The sequence below is a fragment of the Ptychodera flava genome, chromosome 9 (assembly GCF_041260155.1).
Source record: "Ptychodera flava strain L36383 chromosome 9, AS_Pfla_20210202, whole genome shotgun sequence".
NCBI classification, from domain to species: Eukaryota; Metazoa; Hemichordata; class Enteropneusta; family Ptychoderidae; genus Ptychodera; species Ptychodera flava.
This window is the reverse complement of record NC_091936.1, coordinates 11208399-11222845: the sequence shown is the minus strand read 5'-3', so window position 1 is coordinate 11222845 and position 14447 is coordinate 11208399. Positions and strand designations below refer to the sequence as shown.

At 40.3% G+C, this 14447-nt stretch overlaps 2 protein-coding genes across 2 annotated transcripts; one reads left to right on the top strand and one right to left on the bottom strand.

The window, feature by feature from the left end:
• On the top strand, positions 1-4917 carry LOC139139984 (tripartite motif-containing protein 2-like). The gene has a single exon (XM_070708966.1). It carries the CDS (start codon positions 87-89, stop codon positions 2247-2249), a length of 2163 nt encoding a protein of 720 aa, XP_070565067.1. The 5' UTR covers positions 1-86; the 3' UTR covers positions 2250-4917.
• A 1494-nt stretch (positions 4918-6411) lies between these two features.
• On the bottom strand, positions 6412-13877 carry LOC139139983 (integrator complex subunit 12-like). The gene is made up of 7 exons (XM_070708965.1): positions 13667-13877; positions 11330-11490; positions 10405-10524; positions 9520-9786; positions 8881-8973; positions 8190-8312; positions 6412-7946 (listed from the first exon to the last, which is right to left on the bottom strand). Exons 2-7 carry the CDS (start codon positions 11480-11482, stop codon positions 7557-7559), a joined length of 1146 nt encoding a protein of 381 aa, XP_070565066.1. The 5' UTR covers positions 11483-11490; positions 13667-13877; the 3' UTR covers positions 6412-7556.
• Between the last annotated feature and the right edge of the window lie 570 nt (positions 13878-14447).

The window sequence follows — 14447 nt, the reverse complement described above, 5'->3', positions numbered from 1 at the left end:
CCAGTGTAAGCTGGACAGTGCAAAGTGCTGTACGTTCGCAGCGATTTATCTTCATACATAGCACACTTACTGCTTTGGCGATTACTATGGCGAAGTCTGGCTCATCCACTGACGTAACTGATATCATTAAGGACAACTTTTTAAGCTGTTCTATTTGTCTTTGTGTCTATAAGAATCCAAGAACTCTATCCTGTCTCCACAGTTTCTGTCAGGAATGTCTTCTGATGTGGGTTGGCGAGAACGGTGGAGAAATCATATGCCCAACTTGCCGGCAAATTTGCCAGATGAACGGTTCCAAAAGTAATTTCTTTCTCTCAGAACTGGCGAAGTGCATCGAGAAAGTCGAGTCTGAGAGAGTCAACGAGAGGGGAGACAGCTGTACAGTTTGCAAAAAGCAGCCAACAACGACATTTTGCGCAAGCTGCTTGGCTCGTGCATGCGGTGAGTGTGCTCCTATGCACGTATGCTGCAAGACAGAGACGGGCCAAGAGAAAAAGAAATTCTTCTGCAGCCATCACCCTAACCATGAGATTCAGTCGTACTGTGCTACGTGCGATGTTCCCGTTTGCATCGAGTGTGCACTGGTCGAACATCGTCAACCAGACCACCAGCTGGTTTTATTTGAGGATATTGTAGTGACAAAGAAGGCAGACCTGCAGCAGTCGCTCCAAGCCTTACAAGCACGGGCAGAGCACGTCAACACAGGAATCCGAGCTGTGAAAACCGAAATAACCAGACTGACCGAAGACAAGGCGGAAGCCGAGAAAAAAATCGACGACCAAAGCAAACAGATGATAGATACTATACTGAGCATGACGGAAGGAGTGAAGATGACACTCACAGAGATGACGGAGCGTAAATCGAAAGTGTTGGATATTCAATTGCAAGAATTGGTAAAAATGGACGACATGGTGAGGAGTGCTGAAAAGTATGCGCAAACGATGTTAAAATACGCGAGCGTGGAAGAATATTTGGTTTTTGAGAAAACTGTAAACAGACGAATCCTGCAACTTCTCGGCGCCGATGTCTGCTACACACCAAACGAAGCGGGCGACTTCGAGTTCGAACCGGACGAGACGCCTCTCGTTCACAATTTCGGAAAGGTGAGAACGACGTCCGCCACTGGTGAAAACTCCACCATAACGCGAGTGAAAAGTGTCGTCAGAGTCAGAGAACGACAGAAAGTCGTCATTGACACCAGGAATCGTGAAAACAAAAATGTTTCGGGGTATAGGGCCGTAAATGCGACTGTCGAAGATGCTCAGGGGAAGATTGAACCGCAGGAGGTAACCGATTACCCGGATTCTTGTCATACTGTCACGCTTGAGTTCAAAACAGAAGGAAAATATAAACTGAATGTTTCCGTCGGCGACCAAATTCTAAAGGGTTCTCCTTTTAACATCAAAGTTGTCCCGCAGAGGGGAGCAGTGAAACGACTGAACACGAGAACCGATAAGAAACCGCCCCCAGCCAACGACGTGACAATGAATGACAATAACTGCGTTGTTGTTGCCGACAAGAAAAACGGCCAGTTACAAATATTGGATTCGTTTGGTAATTTTGCATCATCTATAGCCTTCCCCGATTTTCCGAAGCCCTTCACCCCACATGACGTGGTCGTGTCGGACGATGGTCAGTACTTTGTGACTGACGGGTCGAACAAACAGGTGGTTGTCTGCAATGAACGCAACGAGCTCCTTCGTGCTTTCGGACAGGGGCAGCTGACCAACCCCGAGGGCATTGCCCTGACCAAAGATGGTCACGTACTCGTTACCGATTGGCAAACGCTGAGAAAGCATTGCGTGAAGAAGTTTACTAAAACGGGTGATTTCGTACAAATGTTCGCTCCGAGGGGAAATGGTTCGCTGAGCCATCCATACTCGGTTAGAGTGAACTCTAAAGGCGAAATGGTAGTGTCAGACACCAACAATCATCGAGTTGTGGTGTTGACAGCCTTTGGGAGCTACGCCTTTTCTGTCGGGTCGAAGGGCAGCGGAGATGGCCAACTCATCAGTCCCCATGGCATTGACATTGACGACAATGACGACATCTATGTATGTGACTATGGCAACAACAGAATCAGCCAGTACAACTCGAAGGGGAAATTCATCCGCCATGCTGTTACCATGCAAGGAAACATCGCAAAACCAATCCGCGTTACCTTGAGCAAGTACGGACCGCGTCGCGTCTCAGCAGCACTTTCTGTAATGGAACAGGGAAATGACGTCGCCAAAATCTTCTACATATGAAACTACATTATAAGATTAAGGCGTCTAGTGACTCGGTAAATGATGTGAATTTATTCCGGTAGTTCGTACCAGATCTAGCCTTGCCGTTCGTGATCCACCCGATATTTATGATAGTTTTCCTCATGATCGCATTAATTCGTGAATTATACACAGTGGTGGTGTCATTTTGCAACTAAATCGTAGGAAAAAAATCTTGCTTTATAAATCCCATACGGTATGGTTTGTAGCAGTCTTCCAAAGTCATAATGTAAGGTACTGTAAACAGAAATGTTATCACGGTAAACAGTAATCATAAGCCTTTTGGTGCAAAGTCGACATTTTAGAAGGGACAAATCAAATTTACTCCCACACAACAAAGCTATGAAATCTTGAGATGATATATTACATTTTCTGTCATCCAAAATTAAGGTCAACCTTTGACCCTAGTCTGTATCTTCGATTGTGGAATTTGCCTCTTGTCATTGTTTTGGCTTGCAAATATTTAAATCCGGTGTTAAGTTTCGACGAGAACAATAGATTATTCGAAGTGTTCATCATCACAGTATAAATGTAAAATGACAGAGTTCAGGGTTGTAGTAAAAAGTCTGGACCCACTAACATTACATGTAATTATGTTAAAAGACTCAATATGCTTTGGTGTGCTCTCCAGAGCTTGACGTATAGATCAAAGCGACCGCTTGAACTCTGGTCGTTCAGCTCCCAAAGTCTACGGCGTTTTTTTCAAACATTTGCTTCCGTTCTGCTACAGACTAACCTCTATTTAATTTCCATCCCTGGCCTTATCACTCTATGCTACATAAACTGTACTCATATACCGTATTTACTCAGATTAAACTCTCTTTGCAGGGACATCCTTGTATGACACAATACTGAAGAAGTCTTCCATGGCCTATCTGAGATTATAATTCGAGAGTTTGGGTCAAATCAAAAGCACACTTTTATAATTGTGTATACCGTGAAAAAAACCTGAGAAACCACTTTTGAAATGTCAAAATAAAAATCATGACATATCGTATACTGATTTATACCTTTTCAACGAGTATAAATTTACTAAATTGAAAAGCTGAAAATAAATAAAGTCAGACGAGGTCGCTTGAAACTCGATTAAAACAACCGGAGTACTTAGTGTATAGTTATAATTTTATGAAATTTGACGAAAATCTCTGATATCGTCAGTTTCATTGAGCATTAATCAGTTTATTGGATGTGAAAATAAATATTTGGTGACCCGTATCGTTTCCAGACCATTTTCATGACGGGTGTGAACTTCGCTAGAGCCATCATGATTGTAAGTATTGACTTGCCCTTGTATTGACAGCGACAGAGTACAGTACTCACAGCCATGGCAGATCCGTCGAAGCTGACAACCGTCATTGTAATGGTCTGACAACAATGAGGTCAATCCAACACCCTCTCTTTAATTGATTTATTACGTTTATAGCAAATATAAGTTTTATTCCATTCCTTTTCTCAACAAACGACCATCTCTTAATTTATGTACTCCGTAGAAGAAAGAAAATCATTGCTAAAACGACATGGAACCCCGACCTTCAAGCTTTTCTTATAAAAACGTAAAACCTTTTATCACTCTGTACAGATGATCAAAATATTATCAGTACTACTAACCCTGTTCTAATATACATATCCTGCAATTTTAATATAAAGAGTTGTCTTGTCGTGTTCTCTCCGACATTTTTTTCTGACTTCATGCGTATTTTGCCCTTTGTTCTTTCTGTTGCATATCCCCTTTGTGTATTTTTTGAAATAAGAAAAATTACCAAAAAGTAGACTCTTTCGCAGCCCCCGCAGGGTATGCCTTGTTGCTGTCTCCTGTACTGATTCAAGGTCTGATGATGTAGACTGACTTTCAATATCGAGCTGGCCTGGTTTTGCTACATGTTTTCCTTGGGCTGGCCTAACCAGACTGTTCAGGGAACATCATTGTAGGTAACAAACGGACCGTGAGACAGTCTAGCTTGTAAGCTGTTACCGCGGAAAGGTCGACAGCCTTCAACGCGGGAAGGTATTTTTATCTCCACCTAGCTCAAGCAAGTTGTGTAAGGAGGAAGTGCTAGGGAAGGGTTTCTGTCAGAAATTTCTGTCAGAAAAATAACAAATTGGAAATATTTAATTGTAAAATGTTCATATCTAATCATATCTAATCATATCTAATGCCTTTGTCCAAGATCTCGTGACAGAGACGCCCTAAAAGGTATTTTGAATTATGATAACATTGAAAATACTTATAATAAGTTTATGGTGTGCCGGTGTTCGATGAATGTTTATGGTGTTAGATAAATCAACAACTGAATCACCATTCGTGACACGCTGTCACGGACAACACCCACCATCACGGCTATACCTTTTGATAAATTGTATACCAGTATTTATCCAAGTCATCGACTACGATATGATAAATTATTGCGTGCGAGTGCGCAGAAACTAGTACAAATATTTTTAAGCCCTGCGAAGCGATATCGCTGAACTCCTAACACTTTACCGTACAGGCTGATTGGCGCGGCTAGGAGAGACATATCGCCATTTCTTTTTAAACTTGCGCATCAACATTTCTCTCTTCTTCTAACTCATCATTCATTGTAATACTATAAAGTATAAAGTTTCATTTAGAAATTTATCTGAAACACAGCATTTTTGTACTTTTGAGCCTTTCCACACAATAAAGTTGAACAATAGTATCAAAGACTCACGAGACTTTGTAACCCTTACCCACTCACATAAAGGCATAAATACGTGTGGTTGTGTAATTGAGTGAAATTATGTGATGTAATCACAATATTGATGAGTTATTTTGACCCTTACCTCTAACGTTTTGTCATGAATTTGTTGTGCATGATATATGTACTTGTCTGTGTCTAAATTATTAAACATTGTTCATTGTTATCATAAGATAAAGGAGACATTCTGCCCTAACCTCAGATTTTTTTGCGTGCGTATGAAAGATAGTAAACTTCACGTGCCATGAATGCAGACACAAAATTCACATTCAATAGCGCTATATGGAGCCAGAAATATTGCTTTTCGTCAGTCGAGCCTGGCCTTACTAAATTTACATTGCAGAGATAAACACGTGCACTATTAAAAGAAGTTATATACGTATGTATATATATATATATATATATATATATATATATATATATATATATATATATATATATATATATATATATAAACAATAACATTAAGTGCATACGTATTTAAATTGTGTATTTTTCATGTTACAACAGGATGCAACACTATGCTGCAATCGCCACAGAGGGCGCTCACTGAAAACCATGGCAAGTCTTTTGTAAGGTGGGGATAACAATTGTCAGATAATTTCCCTAGATACTCCACAAATTCAGACTGGTGTAGGAAAGAAACATATAGAAATTGAATGTCAGTCCAGTCCATTAGTTTCTTTGCGGGACTAATATCACAGTCAACCTCGCGAGAGAGGTGAAGGCACCCTTCCCCGACCCAAACCGATAGATGCACAACAGGCAGATTTTATTACAGGCAACTGAGCTTCAACCATACACTTGTTGCAAATGAGTGTTTAATTTACCCCCTCTCTGATTATACATTTATTTGTTCATCTGTGTAATTCAGATGTCAGAAGAGGCACGGTCTTTCCACAACTTTGAAGTCAGCAAACCGTACAATTGTCCACAACTCAATCAAGTCCAATATCAATAGACGTGTGTTAGTCTTTACCAATGCATAATTTTCATTACTCCAATGCATATCCAATAATTTGCATACCTTGCACTTTCCAAATCATTGCAACTGATCAACTTTCCTGACCTCAACATGAACTTACCTCCCGGTACTTTGACCGTGTCTAATATAAAACATTCAACATTTGGCTTAAAGAATAATCTAAATTTCAACATACAGTCAGAAATGGGTGGCAAGTCAGTAAAAAACACTTCATTGTTTCACACTGATAGATTCATGCAATTGAAAATCCCATGGTGCAAAGTCCTGAAAATTTCCAATGCTACCACTGACATGTTTGGTAGAGATTACTAGTGAAAGTGTACATACCTATCGATTTCCTCTAACACACTTTGAACTCTGCATAGGAAACAGTGAAGTATTTGTCTCTTCTTTTTCAGTTTCAATTACAGAAGATTCAAATACGCCCCAAGACAAAACCATGTCTCTCAAAAACAAGTTTATTGAATTTTCACTGTGATATAGACTTGGTTCAAGTCAGTGAATTTTAAAAAAATAAAATCATTTACAATAGTTTCTCTTGTGTCTCTCCTCTTTCGTACAAACCTATCTGGAATTTGGCAGCTCACGCCAGGTTTTCCCAGCGATTGAATCCGTCACGTTTGAGTCTGCGCAGTAGTGAGTTAGTTTCTGCCGGGTGAAACTCCGCTGTATAGCGTTCACTCCACTCATCGCGTTCACCCTACTCAACGCGTCCACTCACGCGCGCGTTTCACATGAAAGCAGAATACAAATCATTGCGTTCACTCCACTCAAACATTCACAAATCACAGACTTGAACCAAGTCTAATTGTGATAGTAAACACAGATGGCTTCTTTAGGTTATGAAACCTGTATCTATGAATCACATGGATACAACTACATTTTTTGAATCAGTTCACCATCGTTCTGGAAAGCACATGAAATACATCTGAGCAGTTATTAAAGAATTCATCATTGTGTACTTTGTTCATTGCAAGGTAAGTGACTAACTCTACCAATGTGGAATTCACCTCGGGCGATGTTTTGATGAAGAGGTTATTTTCGAATGTAATCTTTTAGATTCCAGCTCAGCTGTGACCTCCCAGGACAAATCCACTGGCATGAACTTTATCACATGTAGGTTGGTCAAACTAGCCAGACTGACTATCGGTGTGTTACATAGTTGGCAGATGACAAATATATTATCTGGTTGTTTGGTATGGGAAATCTGAGCAAGAGAGATCATTTGACTTGTGTTGCCTAGTTCGTTGGTCTGGCACCACTTTGCTCTCCTGTGTTACTTACAGGTACATCATTTTGATGAATTCAAACACAGAACACAGCACAGTGAGACCAAGTTTGATTACAAAACAAAATGCATCACAAATTCCAATGTGAAAAAGCATTTCAGTTTATTGTATAGATGGCAACAGATTTCTGGCGAATATGAAGGAAACACATCTTTGAAATGGAGTGTGAGAATGGACTTTGTGCGCCATTTCATGAAGTATGGTACTTTCACTGTAAATTGTACTGTGCATTTGGGGAAAGATTGAACTATGTTTACTACACATTGTAATTATGTACCACATTTAATGACATTGCTGTTTATCGTTTTGCCGCCTTTTTCTTCATCATTTGCAGTCTTTTCATGGCATTGGCCGTACTGGTGGCCCCAGACACCGCTGGTCTGGCCACTGCACTGGGTTTGGGCAGCTGTGGCATTGCAGGTTTGCTGGTTGAGGGCGCTAGTAACGGTTTGGCTGGGACCACTGGGGGCAGTGTGCTACCAGACTTTGAAGACGGGGCCATTGAACTCTTACTGGAGGAGACAGTGGTGGATGACTTGAGTGAACTTGACGAAAGTGGTTTATTCGCCAGACTACTGGATGAAGACATTTTTGAACTTGAGGATTTCCCGCTAAGGTTTGCTGCCAGACTGGCTAAACCGACCAGTGGTTGGTGACTGCTAGGTAAAGATGCCCCTGAGGATGAGGTCTGAAAGGATTAAGTGTAGAGGCACATTTAGCACTCAGCCAATCAAATCAAGTCTATTATCAGTGTGTTATATGTTCTCCTTGGTATGGATAAACTTCAAGATACAAAAAGCAACTTCATTGGTGGGTCATAAAATCATATCCAAGCTACAGCAGGTGATACAGAAGTGAAGCTACTGTTATTTATAAGAAAAAAAACACGTGTAATATTTAAACGGATTTGTTTTAGTTAGTGAGTACGTACCTTACTGGTTGCTATACTAGTCTCAGTTCTTTTGAAGGGCATCACTGTTTCAACTTTTCTTCTCTCTTCTGTTTTTTTGGTTAGTTCTTTCGTCCCTGAAGATTTAGTTTTCTGTTTTGATGCCTGATCAAGATTAAAGCAGTTGAGATGCATAGTGAAACTCATGATTTCCTTTCCCAATAGCAAATACCCCTGTGCATGCAATACATGCTGACTAAACAGTCAAAACATGGCTAAGTACTGTGTGTTACATGGTAAGGGGATAATCAATGTATGGTCATATATTATCATAGTTTACAATGATACATGTGAACTATTGGGCTCTTGACATTACAGGTAAGACATATGAAACACATACACAGACATTTCTACTGTAATACTTAAAAGTTCCTAGTAGCAACATAGACAGTAGCAGAGGTGGGGCTGGTGGAGGGAGAGGTGCTGTTTATGATAGCGTCTACAAAATTGTGGATTGTTCTAGTTAACTAACCCTGTAAAACTTTTCTAAGCATTGTAGGAAGAAATATTGTTGCTTCAGAATTTCTAGTTTTTTGAAAAAAAACATTCAGGGAAAAAATGTAATAGTTCCCATGATGTGGTGAAACATAAAATCAATCAGTCTCTTGTCAGGCAATATGAATGGTAAAATAGCACTTAAATAGCCTGGATAGTACACAGATGTTATGCTTACCATTTTCTTCATGTTTCTACTGCATCTGCCGCAGTACCACACTACCCTGGGATCATTCACATCAGCGTCACTTGCCGGTGGCTTGTGACATTTCTGTTGATATTAGGGAAAAGCAGTGAAGATGTAATGTTAAAACTGATTTATAGGAAAGACGCTACCAAAGGCCTGTTTGTTACAATGTCAGAATTCTTTTCAGTGGTCCTGAACTGTTGGAAATGGATCTCTGAATATGTTGCAAGTGGTCATCTGTTTCAGCAATACTGAACAGACAACAGCACTGATGACGGTAACATAATCAGCTCACAATAATTCTGGAATGACCAAACTCTCCCATTAATGATAACACTTCTATCTGGACTATCTATCCATTATACCTTATGTATTGACAGATGACATCTTATCGTAATACAGAAGTCAGTAGTAATCCTATGCCACTGTGACAAACCAACATGTACTCAAAAGTCATCATTTTACTATATTCACAACAAAACACTATTGTTTTTATAACTATTTTTATGATTTTTATCAAACATTTATTTTGACTCCAGACATCAAAGTAAGATCATTAGCTACCGTGGCAGTACAGACTGTCATATATTCTACACTGTGACTTTTGTTCACATCTATAGAGTTACTTACCTGGTGATAGAGGTTATGGCATTCCTGACACTCCACGAGTTGGTTGCCAGGCGCAACATCCAGCTGCCGACAGAGCACACAAGCCAACCCCATCTCCATGGCGAAGTCGTCAGCATCCGTTGTGCTATCCTCTGTTTTATCATTGCTATCTTCATCACCAGTGTCATCTCTCAAGAACAGAGATTCCGTCAACTTGGGCTTGGAAACCGTCTCATCCAGTTTCTGTTTCTTGGCTTCCTTTGGTACGTCTGTTGGGTCTGGTTTCAGCTGTCATCCAGACATATCAGAAAAGTTAAATTTTTCATCCTCATACTTGAAAAAGTGATTCCACACTTTCATGTAAACATACTTCAATGCGCAAAAAATACAACCAAACCTGTCAAGTGAAGACACCCTTAGAAACAGCAAGTGTCTTTAATAGAGAGGTGTCCATAAGTTTATTAAATCTATAATTTACGGCTTAAAAAACTCTGTCCTATAGACAAAGGCCCTGATTAGTGAGGTTTCTGAATAGACATGTTTCACACTGCCTTCTATAGTTGTTCATTTCTAAATGATGGTTGTAAGAGTAAAGGAAATTCACGAGTCTTATTTGTCTTTATTTCAACGGTTTCAGATAAGATTGTGTTGTTCACAGAATGAAGATGAAATGTTTAATGATAAAATATTTAATCACTGAAATGAATAATACACTATCCTGACACTGGGAGTAGTTATTGAGTGAGCCACAGTGAAGCATGTTTCACCAGGCAAAATAACTCATGTCTTCATACAAAGACTGCTATTCCAGCCACTTACAAACATATTGTAGCAATGTTTGGCATCGCTTATCACTAGACATGATTTCATTTTCTTGAGAATTTTATCACCTCCCAAAAATCTCACCTTTTCAGCAGATCTCTTCTCTGCTTCCTTCTTCAGCTCTGTGGACTTACCATGAGTTGATTCTTTTTTGCTTGGCACCACAGGCCTTGAACTTGGTGTTTGTGACTTGGTTTCCACAGTCTGTGAACAAAGCACAAGAACTGATTAAAATTGAAAAGAGTAACTCAGTTTTGTCAAGTTCAAATAAGTACCAGTACACAGCATGGTAAAATCAGAGAGTTCCTCTTTTGGAATGTCTTTATAATACCAGTGTGTCTTATGCACAAAAAACAAGAAATTTCATGCCTGCAAATACACCAACATGGAATCAGAATTCTCCATTCTGATATTAAGCAAAATGTTCAGTTAGTCTTGATAATTGCTTTTCAACTCTCACAGAGAGTTTTGCCATATGTATTCTCATCTTCCTACTTGACTGGTTGTAAGAAATTACTTTATGCATTAAAGGCCTGTGTCAGACGTCAGATTGTCTTGCCACGAAAGTTACATACTAGATTATAATTTCATGGAAAACATAATGCTATGACATCTCCATGCAATCCTCTTACAGACTAGAACACACTTGATCCCAGGGATCAAGTCCCTGGCCTTTAAGAATACCAGTCAGTGTGTTTTGGTGTAGTAACAGACAGTGTAGTTCAAAGTGATCTACATTTCAAACGTCAAAGAGTACAGGGAACTGACCAGTATTATTATGAATACTATCACAATGGACTTGTAGTCATCAGGAAACTCACAATAACTGAAACATACACCAGGATTATGGATATGGAAAGGTCATACACATATATGAAAGGTCATACACATAGCTTAAATTTCACATTATACTACAACAGACTTTTGCCATTGTAGCTACATGTATGAATTCAAAAAAATGGGGTTGGGTAGGCTGCTGATGTTCTCTTTAGAATGTGAAATTACTCACCCTGGGTTCACTTGCAGATTTCTCACTTTTGTCCTGTGAGGTGGCGATAGCATCATCTGCCATCTGTCTGAGTTGCTCCGTGGCGTCTTTGCTCTTGGAATGCAACAGTGTCAGTGCCTTCAAGAATAGTGGATCCAATTCAAAGGTGGCCATGGTCTTCTCTGCATGAAAGAGCGTGATAGATAAATTATAATTTTCATGATGATACCACGTTCACGCCATGACAGAACTAAACAATGCTGTTATAATATATGCCTAATTGAAAGGATGTACCAAGTAGGATTTAAGTTGTCTATTTGCCAATTTTTCTGTTTATGCACAATTAAAAGCCATCAGCAGTATCTCCTCAGTATAAAATGTATTTTTATGATTCCTTGTTATCGATGAAGGTAAGAGTCGTAATTTTGATAAAAAGAACACTAATTAGTAAGATTTGGCAAACCTCCTCAAATTTATTTGTCACTGCATGACCCTGCCTGAACTCATATTGGTGCATATTGTAGTTCTATCTGTAAAATTTTTAGGGCAAAAATTCGGAGCCAGAATATCAATAATATTGAAGGACTGAGGTTTGTTGTCTATCTGAGAATGTCAACTTATGTGGATCACATATAATAGGTAGTCTCTGCCACTTCCATGCATGAAATTCATGTACATTCCTGTAGACAGATGCCATGCCCTCCACAGTGAGTTTACTGTAATATCATTTCACCACCACCACCACCACCACCTAGTATATTAAAAGTGCAAGCTATGCTGCAGTTTTGTTGGCGTATCAACCTTATCATGATTCATATACGAACTCTCACCCAGAGGAATGCGGTCCTACTAATTACTGCCCGTCACTGCCCGTCAGGAAATTAGCCTTCCAATTACTGTAATCAGTCGATATTTCAATACCAAAGACCACTTATATAATAGAAAGCTACAAAATAAGAGTCTGTTTTACTCCAAATGCCCGAGTCCTGTCTCAGAACTATTAAACGTGAATATTGGAGCGCTAAGTTCTCTACTCGACGGGCAGTGATGATAGGCAGTGTTCGGACATCGATTACGATCAGCGTTGCCACTCGTTCGCAAATCAACGTTGTTGGGGTCTGGGACGACAATTTTGTTTGGTTGTATAGTAAGTAATGTTTTTGATATGAGATATCAACTGATTACAGTCGTTGAAAGGTAAATTTCCCGACGGCAGTGACGGGCAGTGGTCGGACGTCGACGGGCAGAATGTATGGCCAATGGTGATGCATGGGGTCCTACTAATTACTGCCCGTGACTGCCCGTAGCTGCCCGAGGACTGCCCGAGAACTGCCCGAGGACTGCCCGAGGAGCAAGTAGGCCAAATTTCGCCAATTTTAACACTAAGCCAATAGCTGAACTTATAATATGCCTGGCTAACCAAAAATATCATTGATTTAGAGTTTTCTTTAGCGGCTTTAGAACCCGAAAGACGCCGGGCTTTCGACGAGAAAGACGTCCCATCTTGATTGTGAGATCATACCATTCAGTGCAAGGGGTGGTAGGCTATCAAGCTGTACGCACTCGGCGAGGTTATTGTACCACCTCTCGGACTAAATGGTATGATCTCACTATCAAGCTGGCGGATGTCCTTCGAGCCGGGCCGTCTTCAGAGTTCCAAAACCGCCGGAGAAAACATCAGGTTAACGCCAAATCAATGATATTTTTGGTTGGCTGGGCATGATATAAACTGAACCTATTGGCCTAGTGTTAAAATTGGCGAAATTTGGCCCACTTTTTCCTCGGGCAGTGCTCGGGCAGTTCTCGGGCAGTCCTCAGGCAGCTACGGGCAGTCACGGGCAGTAATTAGTAGGACGTGATGCATGTACGATTACACGATTAGCGTTGCTACTCGTTCGAAAATCAACATTTTTCGGATCTTGGAATATTATTTCGTTCGTTTTTACAAAGAGTAGTGGTCTTTGGTATTGAAATATCGACGATTACAGTAATGGAAGGCTAATTTCCTGACGGGCAGTGACGGGCAGGGCAGTGACGGGCAGTAATTAGTAGGACCCCCCCAGAATGTTATGGGTTAGGGAACTGGAGCGGCATGACAATGTTCACATATCATTTCCTAGGGGCCTATTTTAAACTTCAACTGCGTATCATTTGGTGTAATTTGTATTTTTTGTTTATTCTTGATTTCCGTCGCAGGAGATCCCCACCGTTTGCCGTCAAAACTTCCAAAATCATGGTTGACTAGTCATTGTGCAGAAAGCAACCGTCGAAACCATAGACTGCATGGGCATGCATGCGATGCAAGACTGCCTTGAACTGCTTTTCATTAGCCAATCAAAAATGTCAAAATATCCCTACCTCTGTATCTCTCCAACGAATGTACTGTCAAGTTGAACACATCAGAACCAGACTATCACGATTTACGATCTGTGTAGACACGTAAGTCCGATTATCAAACGATACAGTAGGCATACATCATAGACAACTTAACTCGATCACTAGAAGTCGATCAGTCTCAAACAGTCGATCATCTGTTGTGGAAGGCCAACCTTTGACCCGGCCTCGTTTTGAATATTGAGGGGCGCCACCACACGTCAGGTGGGTGGAGGGAGTGTGAAATATGGTCAACTATATCATGTATATAGGCCTACTACGCTCTGTGGCAAGTCACGAACACAATACCCATACACATTTCTATCGAATATTATGATAATGTCATGGTGTGTTGTACAACTTGATAATTGCTGAAGACACTGAGTAGGTGCTTGTAAAGGAAAGAGAGACAGTACTTTCTTCCAAAATAGCACACACAAATTTCTCATTTTTTTCAATTTTTGTGATCTAGGCCTACCATGGCGTTTTCTTCAATAGCTTACCCCTAAATTTGAGATATCCAATCTAAATAATTTGAATACGTCTACTTATGGCAGCCTTTCTTGGTTCACGCTTGTAAGCTTATGAAGACGAAAGTCTTGCATATTCTTTTATCTAATCATACAGATTATCATGTAATCCGGATCAGTCTCGAAAGAAAGTGGTTTCGGATGTCCCTCCCCCTTTCTATCAGTTGACTAAACCTGTGGCTCCATAAGTCTTTTGGCATATTCTTATTGATTCAGTCGGGTAGGATCTACAAACA